A 21,031-nucleotide genomic window follows, 5' to 3' on the forward strand; every position below is an offset into this window, starting at 1 on the left:
ACCGACCCGGCAGTTCAAATGACTTTGCAGTCTGACACATTAACCCGCAGCGCCACAATGAATACCTCATACAACAGAGTTCCCTAATGCAGTACATCGTTTGAATTCTTGATTGCTGCTTCCATGAGTGTTGCTAGTCTTCCTTGTAGATGTGTGGATATTATCCTATCACTGATAGCATTGTATTTCAGGATAGATTTTGATATGTCCTTTTGATGATGCATATGATGCCATTCCTCTTCAATTTGTCATTCTTGATATAGTAGTCCATATGATTATCTGATTCAAAATTGCCAATACTGTTCATTTTAGCTCACTAATACTTACAATAAGGAGCTCTGGTAGCGTAGTAGTTACGAATCGGGCTGTGAACCTCACGGTCGGCAGTTCAAAACTACCAGCTGTTCCATGGGTGAAAGATGAGGCTTTCTGCTCCCGTAAAGATTTACAGCCTTGGAAACCCTGTATAGGGTCTCTATGATTCGGAACTGACACCATGGCACATAATAACAACAACAATGCTTATAATATTGATTTTTATACATTCCATTTCATTTTTTACTTTAATTTTCCTAGATTCATACTTTGAACATTCATTTCATATTCTGATTGTTAATGAAAGTTTACAGCTGTTTCTTCTCATTTTGAGTCATATCACAACAGAAAATGAAGGTCCCAAAAGCTTTGCTCCATCACCATCATTAAGATACATTCTATTTCTTCTTCCCCAGTCATACTTTGATTGCCTTCCAACCTGAGGGACTCATCTTTTGACTCTAAATCAGATAATATTCAACTGTACTTACAAGGTTTTCAGTGGCTAATTTATCAGAAGTGGATTGCCTCTTCCTTTTTCCTAGTCTGACTTAATCTGGAAGGTCCACTGAAACTTGTTCACCATGAGTGACCTTGCTGGTATTTGAAATACTAATGACAGAACTTCCAGCATCACAGCAACATGCAAGCCACCACAATGACAGATGAGTGGTGGTCAAGATCAAGAGAGATAAGGGAAGACTGAGGAACTACCACAGATTGGAGGAGATTAAGAAGAGTTGAAGATCAAATACAGTGTGAAATATGAATTGGGTAGTAAAACAGAGAAAGGACATACCGACATATGGGAAAATCTGGTGAAATTTTATTATGGTCCATAGTGTGGCACTGTGGACTAATGCGCTGGACTGCAAAGTCAGTTTGAACCGCAAGGTTGGCAATTCAAGCTCAACAGCCACTCCTTGGAAACCCTATACTGGGTCACTATGGGTCAGAACCAACTTGATGGCACTTAACAACAACATAGTTAAATAACATTGTAATCAGTGTTGATTTCTCAGGTTTGATAAGTGAATTATGGTTATGTAAACTGTTAACATTAGGGGATACTGGGTGGAGGGTATACTGTGAACTCTCTGTACTAGTTTTATAATTTTTCTCTAAATCAAAAATTATTTCACTAAAGAAACTATTTCTATGAGATAATCCTTAAATCTTAAATATCCCTTGAAGTCGTCTTAAACCCAAATAACATTTAGCTTAACTAGTAAAAGAACATCATATTCTCTTAAGAACCATCACTATGGGATCAATGTGACAACAACAATTTGAAAGCTTAGACAGGAACCTTAGGGGACAGTGAGTTTACGGTAATGAACGAGGAGCACTCAGAAAAGGATGAGAATTGGTGTACAACTCAAAGAATGTCATCAGTGTCACTACTGAGACATGTAGAAACTACTGAATTGGCATACGTTTTACTGTGTATATTCTCAGCAACAACAAAATAAATACAAACTTTAAATATTTCAAAACAATAACTTACAAAAATAACTGCACAGGATGAATAAATTGGATTTCACCAACAGCCCCTGAGAAAGAAACCACCTCACACACATGCATAGACAGATGCAAGCCCCAACTGAGATATCCGATCCTGCCATCTGGCCTCTATATTTCTACAACAGACATGCCATCTTTGGAGTCCTGGATAGACTTGTCTTCCCTTTGGAGGGACAGGGGCATTGGTTCAAGTGGGTTTCTCTGTTCCACTGGGTATACCCATTGGAATCCAAGACACAGGAGTACAAGACAGAGATACAATTTGCACACAATCTCCCAATACCTGTACTACGCCAAGCGAGATGCAGAGAATCTGCTCAAGGTCCCTGGGCTTGACCCCATGGGGGAGCTGGGACCATTTTGCCTCCTGGCACTGGTCAAGTCACCACAGTTTTTGCCCTATGCCCTGCTCTCTGAACCCTGAAGATGCTAGTGCAAGGACAGAGGCTCAGTTTACAGCAAGGTTCATCACATATTATAACTGGTTCCCACAATGCCAACAGTACCCAGTCAGAATGAAAGGCAAGAAGTTTTGCCTTCACCACTACCACCTATGATGCCCGTTTGCTGGTGATAAACTCTGTACTAGCTACAAGATGATGTAGCCTGGAACTTGAGCTCACTGACTCCTCCCAACAACTCAGCTGACATGGAAACTGAGGCTTTGAGCAATGATACAACCTGCCAGAAGTAACCAAGTGGTTAGTGGTGGAGTCAGGAATGGCCCTCCAGTCAGTGTGACTCCAGACTCCTCCTCGTGCCTCCTTGTTCTAGGGAACATCATCTTACCCCACTCACCCTGGTGTTTGCTCCTCTACTGCTTCCCAGCCACGAGTGCCCATTTGCTCTTTATTTTACCCAAAAAGGAAACAAGGAAAAGAAAAATCAAACATGCATGTGAGTCTGTGATGATATGCTCCCTTAGAGATGCCCACAGAGCCCAGTGATCAGGGCATAATTGGGGTAGCTATAGACTTAGAGGCCAGCAGCTATTCACCTTGCACACCCTGAGTTGAATAAAACCAACAAGGAATGGGAAAGCAGACAGGACAACCCAGCTGTCAGGCAAGGCTGTGTAGCCAGTGGATCCAGCCTTAGATACTGACACAAATTCCAGAAAGTGGGGTATGATGAGCTGGGTATCTGGCTGAGATGCTCCTGGACCAGGCTGTGGGCAAGTACTAGGAGCCCAGTTAGGGACTCAAAGCCAGAGAAGCACAGCCACTTAGAACCCAAGGCAGGCCCAGAACCAATGTTGGGGAGATCTGGATATAGTCCTTGGGCTGAGTCCACTCCCCACAGTTCCTGCAGATTCCACAGTCACCTCCCTCTAACAAACTGGCCATCACTGTTGCCATGGTGATGCCTTGCTTCTCATAGCAGCTGTAGCAAGCTCTTTCACAAATCTGGCCATGTTACCTCTTACTTAGAACCTTACTGTTTCCTCATTATCCTCAGAATAAAGTCAACTCTTCAACATACCTACAACGGGATCTTGTAGACATATTGAGACTGTGGGAGGTGTCATCAGTTAAGTGTTGGAACTACTAACCCAAAGGCTGGGAAAACAAACCAACCTGCCCACTACTGTGCCTACACTCAGAAGGGTCTCTGGGAATCTGCCTCCTCATAAGCACCCTGGGGTCAGGATTGTCTCCTCTGGCTCACTTCACTTAGCCAGCATCAGGAGGCCCTCTGCTTCCTCTTGAAAAAACTGGGGCCTTAGGACATACTCCAGGTCTCACCACAAGATACAAGGCAGCCCAGTAGACGTCCTTGCTGCCTCCAATAGTCCGTGGCCGGTGAACAGTCTAGGCTTGCTGCTTCTCTACCCAGAAGTAAGGGCAGTCTCTAGGCTCAGCAATGTTCCCAGCTGCTCCTCAGAAACCTCCCCCACCTCTTGGCAGAAACAGGACTAAAGATGCACATCTAGGCAGCCTCAGGCTGGGCCCAGTGGAGTGGGGTGCAGATGGTACCAGTGACACTGCCTTAGGGATGATACCAAAATGACTGTCTATAAAACTTTGTGTGTAGTGTTTCAGCAGAAGTTAATCATTTTTTTCCAAAAATATTCATAAGCCCCTCATACATATATCAATAAAGTACCTGTTGTTGTTATTAAGTGCTGTCGAATCTGTTCCAGCTCATAGTGACCCTGTATAGGGCTTCTGAGGAGCAGATAATGAGTTTGAACTGCCGATCTTTCGATTCAATCCACCTTTGGGCCCAGTGCATTATCCCACAGCGCCATACCAGGACTCCAATATAGTACCTATAAGGCTAAAACTCTGTGCTAATATACTTTTGGAGTCCTAGTGTGGCACTATAGGATAAGCACTGGATCGAAAGGTTGATTCGAACTGCAAGGCCAGTTGTTCAAATCCACCAGCTACTCCTCAGAAACCCGGCTCACGGTCACTATGAATTGGAACTGACTTGATGGCACTTAACAACAACAATATACTTCTGGAAACTTTTGATGCATTCCAGTCACAGCTGTCATTATTACCCAACAAATTACAATGTGTCTTCCAATCATGTTTGTATGTGCAACAAGAACTGGCTACAAGCCTGCACTAGTATATTGTTGCTGTGGGTGTTTTTGTGGTTTCTGGTTTTGTCATGTTTTTGGTGTTTTATCTGTAATATTGTGGTAATTAGCCAATACCAGTAACTTTTTGAGACTGAAATAGTAATTAAAAGAGGAGAAAATTTTAAAAAGACTCCTGTTCAGTTACTAAAAATGATAATAAAAATAAAAAGTAGAAAGGTTTACAAAACAATTTTGTTGTTACTATTCATATACATAAGAACTATTACATTTAAGCAATTTACCACTATATCACATTAGTCTATGATTAAAAATGACTCCTAGTGTGGCACTGTGGGTCAGCAAGGGACTTCGAACCACAAGGCGAGCAGTTCAAACCCACCAGCTGCTCCTCAGAAACCCTATACAGGGTCGCTATGTGTCGGAACCGACTTGTGTCTCTTAACAACAACAAACATTACTAAAGAGTCTACATAGTCTGGTACAGGCGGAGACCCATGGGGGTCTTTCTTTTCCTTTCCAAGGTGACACCATGAGCTACCACACTGGGTGACACCAACCCTAGTAATGCCACTCACTGGCTGGGCCTCTTCAGAGCTACATCTAGGCTCTTCTTGGGAAACAACTTCATTTATTGTGAAACTTGGAAAGGAAAAGACAGTTGGTCACAACGTTCCCCTCCCTAACCTCCTTATACTGATCTAAGGATCAGTCTCCCATGAGTCCTGCTCTCTTGAGCTACACACTTGTTTTGTAGTGCCAGGTTTGGTGGGTGGGGAGCCCTAACTCAGGAACTCTCCCGCCCCGGCAGGGGGTAAGGGTGGCACCCACCTCAGTCACGATGGTGGACTGATAGACGTCCTGGCTGAACTCCCAGCCGTCCAGGCAGCTCTCCTGCTCCAGCTGCGTCAGGTTCACGTCGCGTCCCGGCACCAGTCCGAGCGCCGAGTAGTTGATGAGCGCAGCGAGCCTGTAGCGGCGGCAGCTGTGGGACACCTCCCGGCCGTCCTGCAGCCGCAGCGGGATACTGTGGTTGCGCCACGCGCTGCTCAGGTTCGCAGAGTCCGGCACCCGGCAGTGGTGCTCCGGGGTCGCCGCCAGGAACACGGCTGACATGCCGTTAAAACCATTGGGGATGATGCTGGCGCTGAGCAGAAAGAAAATAAGGCGCTGGAAGAGCCCCCACTCGCCCAGGAAAGAGATCACCTCGTCGTAGTCACGCATGCTTTCCGCTGCACTGCAACTTGCAACAAGGGGTGATAAGAGTGATCCAGGGGCAGTGACGTGCGGCTGGGGCGTTTCCCGGGGGTGTCACAACGTTCCCAAGGGACTGACAGACTGCAGGAAATTGGAACGCGAGGCCGGGGAACGTTCCCGGGAAACAGCCTGCGGGCGTTGGTTCGTTCCCGGGAGCTCGTCACTGAGCTGGATGTCACTAGAGAGACTCCGGCCCGCACCCCCATCCCGAGCTGGGGGCAGGGAGCGAGGGCGGTGGGCCGGGTGGGGCGGGGCTCTGGGGCCGGCTCCACCTCCGGCTCTCGTCCTCCCGCCCGCCCGCCGAGCTATAGACCAGACAGGGGCTTCGGCGCAGCCTCAGACCTGCAGCCTGCTCAACAGGGAGGAGATTCGGCACCTGATCACCCTTATGCTCCCTGGCGACCCCAGAGCGCCACTTCCCTGGAGGGGAGCCGTCGTGTTGAGTCCACGGAGGAGGGAGAGTGAAAGGAAGGAGGAGCCGAAGCCCGAGAGCAAAGAGCGGTCTGCTCTCACTCGAGCGCGGAGTGTCTTCGCTGTCCCTTCCAATCCGGAGTCTGAGCTCAGGCGGCTTCCGGCGGAGCCTGGACTGGCGATTAAGTGAAATCGGTGCTTCAGAGAACTCTTGGCCCGCGATTGGGGTGCCAGGAGGGCTCCCTCTCTGCTACGCCGTGCAAGTAGCCGGCACAGGTAGACCGAACAGTAGCTCACTCGCCACCGGTCCTAGGAGGAGGGCTTCATTCAGTCACTAGACGTCAGCGCCAGGACAAACGTTTTCCAGACAGCCCGGATTGTCGCCTTGAAAAAGGGGAAATAGGCCTAGAGCCTGGAGGTGACAAGCAAGGTCACACTGTGTCAGGGATGAGCTCGGGCCACCAAAGAGAGGTGGGGGCAGTGGCTACCGAGTGGTTCCAGGGTCGTTCCAAGAAGGTGCCTTAGGGTAACCACTTGACTGCTAACAAAAAGGTTGGTGGTTCAAACCCACTAGTCTCACCTCGGAAACACTATATAGGGTGGCTGAATCAGAACTGACTCCATGGCACTTTAACAACAACGTAACAACAGAGAAGAAGTCAACACGGAACCGACCTTTGTGGCAGCACAGTAATGGAGTCGATTTGGTCATTTGTCCTGAGTTCTGATTTTGATTCCCTTGTTCTCACCACGTCCACAGGGCCCTTTAGTAGGGCATGCTTCCAGAGACTTCTTGGACTTGTAAGCTTCTAGTTTGCTGAAGGGCTGGCCCCCAGTCCAGAAACAGAGAAATTAATTTGGCGCCCAGATCTGGCCGGTCAACCAGAAGAGACCACACTTCTGTTTTCTGAGCTAGCCTGGGGCTGGGGCCTGGACCCTGGGGTTGATGAGGCAAATACGGTTGACATAGCCCAACCTCAGGTGAAGATTTTGAGCCTATACATTATTTACCCTGGACCTTGTTAAGTGGCTGTGGATATCTCTGCTTCCTTTTGTGTAGCTTCCAGACTGAGTCTTCCTCTTAGGCTGCCTTTCTGCCCCTTGGAACCTCAGTTTCCCCATTTGTAATAGGACCATATGCTTCATTGTGTAAGGTTAGCCCTAGTTTATGCCTATTAACCTAGTAAATTTATTAATAGCACTTCCCTTTACTTTAAAAAATGTCTTTCTTTAAAAATATATGAGGTCATTGTTTTATTTAGCTTGAGTTTAATTTCCCCACCCCAAATAAATAAGCAAACTCTTATTTGGCAAGAATTACGTGGAGATAGCAGTGGACTTTGAGCCACAAGGTTGGTGGTTCAAACCCACCAGCTGCTCCTTGGAAACACTATACAGAGTTGCTATGAGTCAGAACTGACTCGATGGCACTTCACAACAAGAAGTTTATTTTGAGTAATGATCTCAGGGAATAGGAGTGAGGGACTGGAAAGAGCGAACAAGGAGAGGCAGCAGACAAAAGTCTATCATGGAACTGGTCACTGGCAATGACCAGGATCAGTAATAGTGCTGTAATCTTCCTGGAGCCAATGGAAAAATCAGCAATACTAATCCTGTATTTATTTACAATTTGGACTTTTTGTCTATCGTGTTGTTATTAGTATTCATTTTTCTTTTAAAAATTCACATTAAAATATTACTTGTCTTTATAAATGAATTTTTGACAACCTTTCAAATTTTGTACCTGAGGTAAGTGCCTCACTCGTTTAATTTGACTCTCCCTTATTGCTATGGGAAGCTGGGGTTCAAGTCCACACTGGTATCTTCTAAGGAACTGTATAGAACAAGGAGTCATTTATATCTTAGTTCTGTATCCATTTGTCAACTCCCCTCCACTGAAAAGCTTGCACATGTGTAAGAGCCAAACAGATTCCAGTTGATTTGCCACTGTACATAATCAACACCTTAAGGCAGTTCTTCCTCTATACAAAATGAATGACTAAGAACACTGCTAATAGGGATACTCCCACTGGAAGGATTTCTCTTCATTACTGTCCTTGCTGGTGCAGTGGTTAAAGAGCTCAGCTTCTAACCAAACACTCAATGGTTCAGACCTACCAGCTGCTCCATGGGAGAATGATGTGTCAGTCGCCTTTCATAAAGATCTACAGCCTTATAAACTCTTGGACAGTTCTACTCTGCTCTAAAGGTTCGCTATGAATTGGAATCACCAAAAGGCAGTGGGTTTGGTCTACCTTGAAGTAACAATCAATTCTGGCTATCATTAATACATCAAGCTAACCTGACAATCTAGCCTGAGTATTCTTCCCCTGCATCAGCTGGTTATAAAGAACCATCTCTAGAGGCCATAGGAACTAGAAGTGTTAGTAGGTGTCATGTTGCAGACCGTATAGGCCTGGTCAGAAGTTCAAGGCCCTATAGGCCCGAGTGTTACAGGTCGCAGGCTCTGAGGAACAGATCTAGCCACTTGGCAGTTAATGGCAAATTGTTTTTATCTTAGTGTTCAGTTATATTTATTAATTTCATACATGGAGCCCTTGATATCCACAGATAAATGTGATATTTTCCTAAAAGCCCAGACTGTAAAGGTTTCAAGAGTAAAGCCTTTCTCCAAAGGATTAACTAAAAATGGCTTAGCTACTTCCCAGGTCTTTGTTCTACAGACAAAAAAACCATCCTCCCTAATCCTTTTCCAGGTGCCGCCCATTCACCTGGGCGTCTCCAGTCTTCCTGCAAACCTGACTCAGGAAGCCAAAACAGCGGGACTCCACCCAACCCTTTTGTCCTTCCCTTTCACCACCCAACTGAGCTCAGGGGCTATAGATATATTAATTGAGCCTGAGAAACCAAGTTTCGGGCCTGGGATTCGAACCAGTGACGTACGATGTAAAGTTACCTGAATGTCTGGAAAATTATTGATGTTAGCTGTACCTTGTCTTAGTCCCTCCCAGCTTGGTGTGAAGCTCCTCCCCTAAATAAAACCGAGACGCAGGCCAGCCCAGGTGTGCATTACAAGTTGGAGAGCATGCAGTAAAGATTGCAGGGCAGTGAGTTGCTGCCTGCAGAGGCCACGATGCCTGTAGTCCCAAGTCTGCCCATCAGTGATACATCCACCCTGGTTTCAGGGTGCCTCATTGTCCCCCTCCTTCTGTCTGTCTGTGTATTCTTTTGCTATCCCTATCCCCACTGGATCTCCCCTCCTCGTGAACCAAACACTCGTGAACAACACAACTATGTCGAGGACAGTCCCCGACAGTGTCATAAGGCATCTGGTCTACCTGTTCATTAACTTACTTGAGCCCTATAGACCTGCACAGTCCTGAATCTGAAAGTGCCATTTTTATTATGTGATGGATTACTGATGGGCTTGCCTGACCCTTGATTCCCCATTACCAGGCATTTCTACTTGGGCCAAGGAGCTGCTTTTTCAAAAGGCCAATGGTTCTCCTCTGCAGAAAGTGTGGCTTTGCTCCAGAACACTTTGGAAACTCTACTATTAGAACGCTACTAAGTATGTTTATTCACCATGAACACTGTTGTTAGGTGCCATCAAGTCAGTTCTGACTCAGAGCAATCCTGTATACAGCAGAATCAAGCATTGCCTGGTCCTGCTTGAGCCCATTGTTGCAGCCATTATGTCAACCTATCTAGTTAAGGGTCTTCCTCTTTTCACTGACCTTTACCAAGCATGATATCCTTTTCCAGAAACTGGTCCCTCCTGATAACTTGTCCAAAGTGTTTGAGATGAAGTCTTGCCACCCTCACGTCTAAGGAGCATTCTGGCTGTACTTCCTCCAAAACAGATATGTTTGTTACTGCAATTCATGGTACCATTCTTTGCTAGCACCAGAATGCAGATGCATCAGTTCTTTAAATTTCCTTATTTGTTATTGCCTAACTTTCACTCTGGTAGCGTAGTGGTTACGAATCGGGCTGCGAACCTTAAGGTCAGCAGTTCGAAACTACCAGCCTCTCCGCGGGAGAAAGATGAGGCTTTCTACTCCCGTAAAGATTTACACCCTCGGAAACCCTGTACAGGGTCGCTATGGGTCGGACCCAACTCGATGGCACTTAACAACAACAACTTTCACATGCATATGAGGCAATTGAAAATATCCTGGCTTGGGTTAGGTGCGCCTTAGTCATCAAACTGAAATATTTGCACTTTAATACTTTAAAGATGTTTTTGGCAGATTTGCCCAATGCAGCATGCCATTTAATTTCTTGACTGCCACTTCCATGAACGTTGATTGTGGGTAGAGTCAAGTAAAATGAAATCCTTGACAACTTCAATCTTTTCTCCATTTATTATGATGTTGTTTATTGGCCCAGTTGTGAGGATTTTTATTTTTTTACATTGAGTTGTAATCCATACTGAAGTCTGCAGTCTTTGATAATTCATCAGTGCTCAAGTACTTCTCACTTTCAGCAAGCAAGGTTGTATCTTTTGCATGTTGTAGATTGTTAATGAGCCTTCCTCCAGTCCTGATGACTGCCTTTTCTTCATTTAGTCCAGTTTCTTGGATTATTTGCTTAGTATACAGATTTAATAAGTATGATGAAAGGATATAACCCTGGCAAACACCTTTCCTGATTTTAAATCCTTCAATATCCCCTTGTTCTGTTCGAACGACTGCCTTTTTGTCTATTTACAGGTCCCAAATGAACACAATTAAATGTTATCCAATTCCCATTCTTTGCAATGTTATCCATAGTTTGATATGATCTACACAGTTGAATTCCTTTGCATAGTTAATAAATCACAAGTAAACATCTTTCTGGTATTCTGTGCTTTCAGTCAAGATCCATCTGACATTAGCAATGATATCCCTTATTCCATGTTCTCTTTTGAATCTGGTTTGAATTTCTAGCAGCAACCTGCTGATGTACTGCTGCAACTGTTTTAAATATTTCTTCAATAAAATGTTACTTGCATGTGATATTATTGATACTCAGTAGTTTATGCATTTTGTTGGGACCTGTTTCTTTGGCTTGGACACAAATATGGATCTCTTTCAATTGGTTGGCCAAGTAGCTGTCTTTCAAATTTCTCGGCATAGATGAGTGAGTGCATCCAGTGCTGCATCAGTCTATCAAAACATTTCAATTTGTATTCTGTCAATTCCTGGAGCCTTGTTTTTCGCCAATGCCTTCAGTGCAACTTGGGTTTCTTCCTTCAATACTTTTTTATCTCTCCGCCTCTAGCTTGTATACCTCACTAGGACATATAGATACAATACTTCCTTATTCCTCCTCATTCAGTCAAATTACAGTCATCAGTACAGTCGACCCAACTATGGATATCAAGACAAGCAAAATTATTTAAAAATTATATGGTAACAGAGAGCAGGAGAATTAAGATCATCCACAGGACAAAAGAGTATATACTACCATTCTTACCACATAAAAGCAAACAGTTTTTTATCTTCTTAGTAAAATGTATTGAGATTAAAAAAAAAAAAAATTCATTGCTATCAGTAGCAATCTCTACAACTCCTCCCAGGATGTAGTCTTACTTCTGACAATAGATTGTCCAGAAGGGTGGCAAGAAGTTCCTGGAACTTCAATTTGGCCTTTACAGCTACAGTGACTTATTTAATAGGATAGGAAGTAAATTTTAGGGTGGTAGCGTAGTGGTTATGAATTGGGCTGCGAGCCGTAAGGTCAGCAGTTTGAAACTTCCAGCTGTTCCATGGGAGAAAGGTGAGGCTTTCTGCTCCTGTAAAGATTTACAGCCTCGGAAACCCTGTACAGGGTCGCTATGAGTCGGAATCGACTCCATGGCATGTAACAACAACAAAAACCTAGCTGCTAAGTATATGTATCCTAGCTATGCACTTAGGGAGCAGGAAAATATTATAGTATGGGCTGTTAGACCCATTAGACCTGCTTGCATAAGAATGCCATTTATTACTGGCTTTCACTGGCCCTAAATCTAACTGGAAGATATGAGGATATTTTCCATCCCTGACATTAATACCAGCTTATATTTTACTTACGAATTGGGCTGTGAACCTTAAGGGCAGCAGTCTGAAATTACCAGATGCTTCGTGGGAGAAAGATGAGGCTTTCTGCTCCCGTAAAGATGTACAGCCTCAGAAACCCTGTACAGGGTTGCTATGGGTCGGAACCGACTCCACGGCACATAACAACAACATAGTCTAATTAGCCCTTGAAAGGTCATGGTCTTTCCCTGGCCAGAGTTACCTTGGTTAAAGGTCACATGCCTGATGGGAAAGGATTGGAGATTTTAGTAGCACTGGAGGATTCATCCTTAAGAAAACATAGCCTCTTCTTCAGTCAATAGGCTCTGAGCCTGTGAACTGACCTAAACCAAACTGTAAACACGCTGACATCGAGTTGATTCTGATTCATAGAGACCCTAGATAGGGGTTTCTAAGGCTGTAAAACTTTATGGGATCAGAAAGTCTCATCTTTCTCCCTTGGAGCAGCTGATAAGTTTGAACTGCTGACCTTTTGATCAGCAGTCCAGTACTTATCCTACAGTGCTACCAGGGCTCCTTGTGAACTGGCCTACATCTAAAAAATTTATGAAGAATTATTTTCTATTGTAGCAGTTGTCGTTAACCTTCTGTTTACTCACTTCTGATTCTGGTAGTGCAATTGTTATGTCAACTAAAACTCAGTCATCTGACTATTTATTTAACTCCTAGGAACATATGATTTATTAGCCATCACCACAGACCCTCTGAATCAAAGCACTCTGGTTGCCATTAGGTCTTAGAGTAATTACATTCACCCTGTCTTTTTTGGTTAAATATTTCCACCCAGTCTCTACCATTTCAGAATCCTACCATCCCACTGGTGCTAGAGATCCCTCAACTGTGCATTTCATGTTACCTTAGTGAAGGGATTGTCCTCTGAACTTTCCTTGGGCAAGTCTGGTGGTAGGTTCTTTGGTCTTATAGAATAGTATTACCTCCCTGAATCTTCTGACTCCAATACTCTATCAAGGCAGTACTGTCCTTTCCAACTCATTTCTGTAGGCCATAATTGTGTCTAAATTTCAAAGAACCATCTGAGCAGTATATGAAGACAGTTTTATGTATTCTTTCTAGGATGGTAAACCTGAATAATGAAAAAGTTATTGATAAATGTAGTTGAGTTGGTTTCGACTCATAGCGACCTTGTATAGGGTTTCTGAAGAGTGACTGGTGGGTTTGAAGCACTGTCCTTGTGGTTGGCAGTCCAGTGCATATCCTACAGTGCCACACCAAGACTCCACTGAAAGGGTACTCTTAGGGTAATAAATTTCCACACATGTTTGCCCCTGTTCCTGCCATACCATGTTGTTATTCAATGCTGTTGAGTTCCAACTCATAATGGCCCTGTATAGGGTTTCCAAGGAGCAACTGGTGGGTTTGAACTACTATGCAAGGTTCAAACCGACGTTGCAATCCCATGTTTATCCTATAGTGCCACACCAGGACTCCTGCCATGCCATAAATCCTTTCATTTTTCCATTGTGTGTGCTTTTCCCTTGAGGTCAGGTATTGTCTTTCCCTACTCAAGCTGTGCTGAAACATAACCTTAGTTATTGGTCTGGCCAATATGGAGAGGATCTTGAGGAAGATAAGCTTCATCTTTGGAGACACTTGCTTTGGGAGAAGTCTTTGCAGGGATTCCAAGCAAGGGAGAGAGCTACTTCTGCTGACCTGGAAGCTTTGGAGGAACTCAAAAATACAAAATCCTCACATTAATCTACTCAAATATTCTTATTCTGTGTTTCAACATATTTCTTCTCAAGGCCATGACTTTGTTATGGGAAACCTATTAACATTGTACATGCAGCCATTTTTGTGATCCTTCTATCTTTACAATTAAATTCTGAGCTTGACTCTAGCACAATTTGCCTCAATAAATGAGAGTTTCATTAAAAGCTGCCATAGAGATCTCCTGATTTTCACAGTTTGCCTTGACTTAGTAGCTGGTTGACTTGAGCCTGTCATTTTCTTTTTTTTAAGACTTCTAATATTGGTGTGGCGCTACAGGATAATGTGCCGGACCGCAAGATCAATTTGAGTCACAAGGACAGTGGTTCAAGCCCACCAGCCGCTCCTTAAAAACCTTATACAGAGTCGCTATGGGTTGGAACCGACTCGACTGCACTTAATAACAACAAGGCAATTAACCCACCACTCACCTGTCAGTTTGTCATACTCTGCTAACTTTAGTGTTGCTGTGATTCTGGAAGATATGCCATGAATATTTTAAATACCATCAAGGTCACCCACAGTGGACAGATTTCAACTGAGCTTCCAGACGAAGACAGACTAGAAAGAATGAGAGGCAGACTATTTCCAAATATTTAGTCACTGAAAACCTTATGAGTAATAATGGAAGACTGTCAGTACCACAATATTGAATATTGAAACATGATAAAAAGCACCAGAATATTGTCAGATATAGTGCCAGAAAATGTGCCCCTCAGGTTGGAAGGCACTCAAAATACGACTGGAGAAGAGCTTCCACTTCAAAGTAGAGTTGACTGTAATGTGAATGGAGAAAAGCCTTCAGGACCTTCATTTGCAGATGGGGCACAACTCAAAATGAAGAGAAACAACTGTAAACATCCATTAGTAATAGGAACATGGAATGTACAAAGTATTAATCTAGGATTACTGGAAATTCTCAAATATGAAATGGAACATATAGACATCAATATGCTAGGCATTAGTGAGCTGATGGACTGGTATTGGCCATTTTGAATATGACAATCACATGGTTTACTATGCTGGGATTGACAAATTGAGGAGGAATGGTGTCGCATTCATAATAAAAAAGAACATACCAAGATCTGTCTGTCTTAAAGTACAAAGCTGTCTGTGATAGGATAATAACCATATGTCCACAGGAAGACCACTTAATACCACTATTATTTAAACTTACGCACCAGCCAATAAAGCCAGTGATGATGAAATTAAAGAATTCTACCAACTTCTTCAGTCTGAAATTTATCAAACATGCAATCAAGATGTATTGACAATTACTAGTGATTGGAATGCAAATGTTAGAAACAAAGAGGAAGGATCAGTAGCTGGAAAATATGGCCTTGGTAATAGAAATGATGCTGGAGAACACATGATAGAATTTTGTAAGACCAATGATTTCTACATTGAAAATACCTTTTTCTAAATAACCTATAAGACGACTATACACATGAATCTCACTAGATGGAATACACAGAAATCAAATTGAACACATCTGTGGAAAGAGACAGTGGAAAAGTTCCATACCATCCACCAAAACAAGGCCAGGGGCAGACTGTGGAACAGACCATCAATTGCTCATATGCAAGTTCAGGCTGAAGGTGAAGAAAATTAAAATAAGTCTTTGAGAGCCAAAAGATGACCTTGAACATATCCCACCTGAATTTAGAGATCATCTGAAGAACCGATTTGATGCATTAGAAACTAAATATTGATGATCAGAAGAATTGTGGGATGACATCAAGAACACCATATAATAAGAAAGCAAAAGGTCATTTAAAAGACAAGAAGAAAAAGACCAAAATGAATGTTAAAAGAGACTGAAATTTGCTCTCCAGCATAGAATTGTTAAAGCAAATGGAAGAAATAAAGGTAAAAGAGCTGAACAGAAAATTTCAAGGGTCAGCTCAAGAAGAAAATGTCAAATATTGTAAAAAAATGTGCAAAGACCTGGAGTTAGAAAATCAGAAGGGAAGAACACACTCCATTTCTCAAGCTGAGGGAACTGAGGAAAAAATTCAAGCTTCGACTTACAATGCTGAAAGGTTCTATTGTCAAAAACCTGGACAGCTGATGGTAAGAGAGGTGCCCACTCCAAAGAGAGGTGACCCAATGGAATGTGGAAGTCGTCGAACAATATAATTTAATATCTCATACAAGTAAATTTTTGCTAAAGATAATACAAAAATGGCTACAAGCATACACCAACAGAGAACTTCCAGAGGTTCAAGCTGGATTCAGACAAAGACGTAGAATGAGGGATATCATTGCTGACATCAGATGAATCTTGGCTGAAAGCAGATAATACCAGAAAGATGTTTACTTATGCTTTATTGACTATGCAAAGATATTCAAGAGTGTGGATCATGACAAGCAACAGACAACATTGTAGAGAATGAGTATTCCGGAACACTTAATTGTGTTCATGAGGAACCTGTGCATAGACCAAGAGGCAGTTGTTTGAACAGAACAAGGGAACACTGAATTGTTTAAAATTAGGAAAGGTGTGCACCAGGGCCGTATTCTTTTACCATACTTATTCAATCTGTGTGCTGAACAAATAATCTGATAAACTGGATTATATGAAGAAGACTGGCATCCAGATTGAAGGAAGATTCAGTAACAACCTGTGATATGCAGATCATCCAATCTTGCTTGCTGACAGTGAAGAGGACTTAAAATATTTACTGATGAAGATCAAAGACCACAGCTTTTGGTATGGATTGTACCTCAATGTAAAGAAAACAAAAAATCCACTGCACCAATATACAGTATCATATAAATGGAGAAAAGATTGAAATGGTCAAAGACTTCATTTTGCTGGAATCATGGAAGTAGCAGTCAAGACATTAAACCACATGTTGCATTCGGCAAATATGCTGTATAAGACCTCATTAAAGTATTGAAGAGCAAAGATGGCAGTTTGAGGACTAAGGTATGACTGACCCAAGCCATGGTATTTTCAATAATGTCATATGCATGTGAAACTTGGACAGTGAATAAGGAAGACTGTAAAAGAATTGATGCATGGTGTTGTGGTTATGGTGTTGGAGAAAAATAATAAAAGTACCATGGAATGCCAAAAGAACAAACCAATTTGTGTTAGAAGAAGTCCAGCTGGAGTGCTCCTGTAGAGCCAAGATAGCCACACTTCATCTCTCATACTTTGAAAATATTTTTAGGAGGGACCTGTCTCTGAAGAAGGATATCATGTTGGGTAAAGTGGAAGGTTGGAGAAAAAGAGGAAGACCCAAAACTAGAGGGATTGGCAAAGTGACAGCAGCAATGTACTCAAATGTAGCAACGATTGTGAGGTTGGACAGGACCGGGCAGTGTTTTATTCTATTGTGCATAGGATTGCTATGCGTTGGTACAGACTTGATGGCACCCAACAACAACAACAACTGGCAAAATATTGAATGCTGCAGAAAGCATCAAAAGAAGATGGAAGGAATATACAGAGTCACCGTACCAAAATAAATGGTTGAGGCAGGTTCTGGTTGGCAGCGGCAGAGACAGCCAGTTAGGAAAGGCTCCATGGGGGAGGGATTGAAAACCCAGAGAAGCTGCACTCACAGAACAATACCAGAGCTCTGGATCTTGCATAAGGTGTAGGGCATCAGTTTCCCACACGCGCAAGTGGGAAAATCACTATATAAAGGAAAATACTGAAAGTTAGGAATTGCTTGAGACAGGACACCCTCTGCGGCCACCCCACCCAGGGGAAGTTCAGAGGGTGGGGCTAGAGTCAGACAGGAACAGGGAACTGGCACTAAAAGTGATGCAGTGATATTTGCAAAGGAGGTGTGGGGGATTCTACACATATTTTCCTCCTCTTCCCTGTTGTGCCTTCTTTGCCCAGCCTGGATGCCTTCAGGGGGTGTGTGTGCACTGCCCCCCTCCCCCCAAAAAAAGTCCAGCGCTGAGCCCACAATTTTCCCATGGCACAGAGAAAAAGAATTTGGAGGCTGCTTATGACGTCAGCCTAGGGGTTGCAGACCTAAAATTAACTTGGGCAGGACCCTTTACTCCAGCCTATCTAGCAAGAAAAAAGCAGGCCCATCAGGCCTGACAGACAAACCATATGAACAATTGGTAAAACCCCAACATAAAAGGACACAACTATCTCGAGAATTACACTGTGCACATGCAGATACCCAACTGACCTTCAGAAACAAAAATAGAAAACAATCTTTCTCCCATTAACTTCTCAATATCTATCTGTGCACCTCTACCATGGTGACTAGAGGAGGGGCCCGAGCAAGTGGACACCACCACCCACTGCTGGAGGCTTCTACAGTGCACACACATTGCCTGTGTAGTAAGGCGACTGGACAGTCGGCCACAGTTTTATTTTGGTTTCAAAGTGGTGGTTTTTGTCTCTGCTTTTATATTGCTTCTGCTTTTAGTCCTTTTGACCACACATTTTTCCTGGAGGTGGGAACTTTTTCTCCCTATGTTACCCAAGAAGAGACAGCAATTGTGGCCATATAGCCAAGTTACAAGCATACCCCATAATATTCCACCATTGAGACAAGAGCCAATAACAGTTGCTAAGCATTGCATGTGAAAAGGGAAGCTTATCTCCTGATCATATCCATCTAGAAGACACCAGGAGACATATCCATTTAAGAATTAAAAAACCCACATAACCACTGGAAATGACAAACAAAAAACACCAAACAATCTCAAAACATGTGTAAAAACGGAAAAGAGTAACTGAGACAAATGAGCTGGAGACAGACAAAGGCTCCCCAGAACAGGAAGAACAGGTTTTGGATTTGCTTGAGAAGGAATTCAGAAGAATGATATAGAAACAAATTCAAATGCTCTGAAAAGGGGTAGAGGAAAACAAGGAAGAAGTCAGGAAAGTACTACAAGAACAATCAAACAAGATTGATACAGCATTGGAAACAATCCAAAACCTGCAAAAAGAGTTCCAGATGATTAATAATAAAATATCAGAAATGGGCAATACACTGAAAGGGGAAAGGAGCAGAATGGAAGAGATGGAAGCCAGAACCAGTGAGCTGGAAGACAAATAAATCTCTCAATACTGCTAAGAAAGAGGAGCAAGCAGAAAAAAGGATTAAAAAAAAAAAATCTGAAGAGAGTCTAAGATTTATGCTGGATAACATGAAGAGGAACAACTTAAGAATTATTGGCATTCCAGAACAGGAAGAATTAGAGAAGTCCACAGAGGAGATAGTTGAAGAGCTTCTGGAAGGAAATTTCCCTAACATCTTGAAAGATGAGAAGATAAACATTCAAGAAGCCAAGCGTATCCCATGAAGGATAGACCCCAAAAGAAAGTCACCAAGACATTAAATAATCAAGCTCTTCAAAATCAAAGACAAGGAGAGAATCCTAAAAGCAGCCAGAGAGAAGAGAAGTGTCACTTACAAGGGCAAGCAAATCAGATTAAGCCCTGACTTCTTAGCAGAAACCATGCAGGCAAGAAGGCAATGGAGAGACATACAAAACCCTAAAAGAAAAAAAAAAAAAAACCTGCCAACCAAGAATCATCTATCCAGCAAAACAATGAATCAAATATGATGGTGCAATCAAAACATTCCAGGATAAACAGAATCTAAGAGATTTTGTCAAAACCAATACAGCACTTCAAAATATCCTAAAGGAAGTTCTTTGGATTGAAAACCAGCAAGAACAGACAACACCCAGAGACTGACAGGCATGGCAAAACCACCTGAAACTCAATCGACATCAGAGTTCAGAACAGAACAAAATGACAACAATAAATTCAAAAGAGCTGGGAGATCAACCAAGGATCAAAATAATATCAATGTCAAAGAAGGGATAAATGTAGGAACAGAGATCCAGGTGGTGAGGATGTCAGGTAGATTACAGGATACAATAGAGTCTCTTACATGGAGAGAAAAGTTAATAGACTATAAGGTAACGCCAATGAAAGTTAATACTTCATAACTTACCATGAAAATGAACTTACAAGCAGAACAAGCAAACATGAAAACTAAGAAGAAACCGAAAAGAAATAGCACAAAAAAACACAAACTCAGCACAAGAAGGCATGCAGAACAAAGGAACAAACAGCACTACCAAAAGATTAATATAATGGCAGCAATTAATTCATACCTATTGATAATTACATGGAATGTCAATGGATTGAATGTACCAGTGAAGAGACAGGGAGTGGCAGATTAGATAAGAAAACAAGAACCTTCAATATGCTGCCTACAAGAGACATACCTTACACACAAAGACAAAAACAGACTAAAAGTTAAAGGATGGAAAAAAATATACCAAGCTAACTGCAACCATAAACAAGCAGGAGTGGCAATTCTAATCTCTGATAAAGTAAACTTTAAGACAAAAACTAGCATAATAGATAAAGACTGACACTATCTCATGATCAAAGGGTCAATTGAGCAAGATGACATAACCATAATAAATATCTATGCTTCCAATGAAAAAGCACCAAGATGCATGAAGCAAACCTTACTAGAATTGAAGAAAGATAAATCTATAACTATAGTGGGAAATTTTAATATGCCACTTTTGAAAAGGGACAGAACAACCAGAAAGTAACTCGACAAAGTTACAGAGCAACTAAACAGCACCATCAACCAACTTGATCTCATAGACATGTACAGAGCACTCAACCCAACAACAGCACAATATACTTTCTTATCCAGTGCACATGAAACATTCTCCAGAATAGACCATGTGTTAGGTCACAAAGCAAGCCTCCATAAATTTATAAACATCAAAATATTACAGAGCATATTTGCAGACCACAATGCTATAAAACTAGAAATCAACAGCAAGAAGACTAAGGAAATAAAGTTGAATACATGGAAACTGAATAACACCCTGCTGAAAAACGACTAGGTAAAAGAAGAAATTAAATGTGAATTCATAAAGAAACAAATGAGAATGAAAATACAACATACCAAAATCTTTGGGACATGGTGAAAGTGGTGCTGAGAGGACAATTTATTGTAATAAATGCACACATCCAAAAAAAAAAAAAGAAAGAATCAAAATTAACACATTAACACAACATCTACATCAAGTAGAAACTGACCAACAGAGGGAACCCACAGTCACCAAAAGAAAAGAAATAATAAAGATAAGAGTAGAAATAAATGAGATGGAAAACAGAAAAACTATAGAAACAATCAACAGGACAAGAAGCTGGTTCTTTGAAATGATTAATAAAATTGACAAACCATTGGCAAAC

The 21,031-nt window shown here is 42.3% G+C and overlaps 1 protein-coding gene across 2 annotated transcripts in view; it reads right to left on the reverse strand.

Moving 5' to 3' along the window:
- Nucleotides 1-5,775, reverse strand: part of SLC22A4 (solute carrier family 22 (organic cation/zwitterion transporter), member 4) — a 67,828-nt gene extending 62,053 nt beyond the window's left edge. Inside the window, exon 1 of one of the 2 annotated variants that reach the window (XM_006872924.1) lies at nucleotides 5,222-5,775. In XM_006872924.1, the coding sequence (XP_006872986.1) occupies nucleotides 5,222-5,614 (393 nt within the window). In that variant the 5' untranslated portion in view covers nucleotides 5,615-5,775. The remainder of the gene's footprint in view (nucleotides 1-5,221) is intronic. The other variant, XM_006872925.1, reaches the window with a different exon arrangement.
- Nucleotides 5,776-21,031: the final 15,256 nt, after the last annotated feature.

The sequence above is a fragment of the Chrysochloris asiatica genome, unplaced genomic scaffold, assembly GCF_000296735.1.
Source record: "Chrysochloris asiatica unplaced genomic scaffold, ChrAsi1.0 scaffold00215, whole genome shotgun sequence".
NCBI classification, from domain to species: Eukaryota; Metazoa; Chordata; class Mammalia; order Afrosoricida; family Chrysochloridae; genus Chrysochloris; species Chrysochloris asiatica.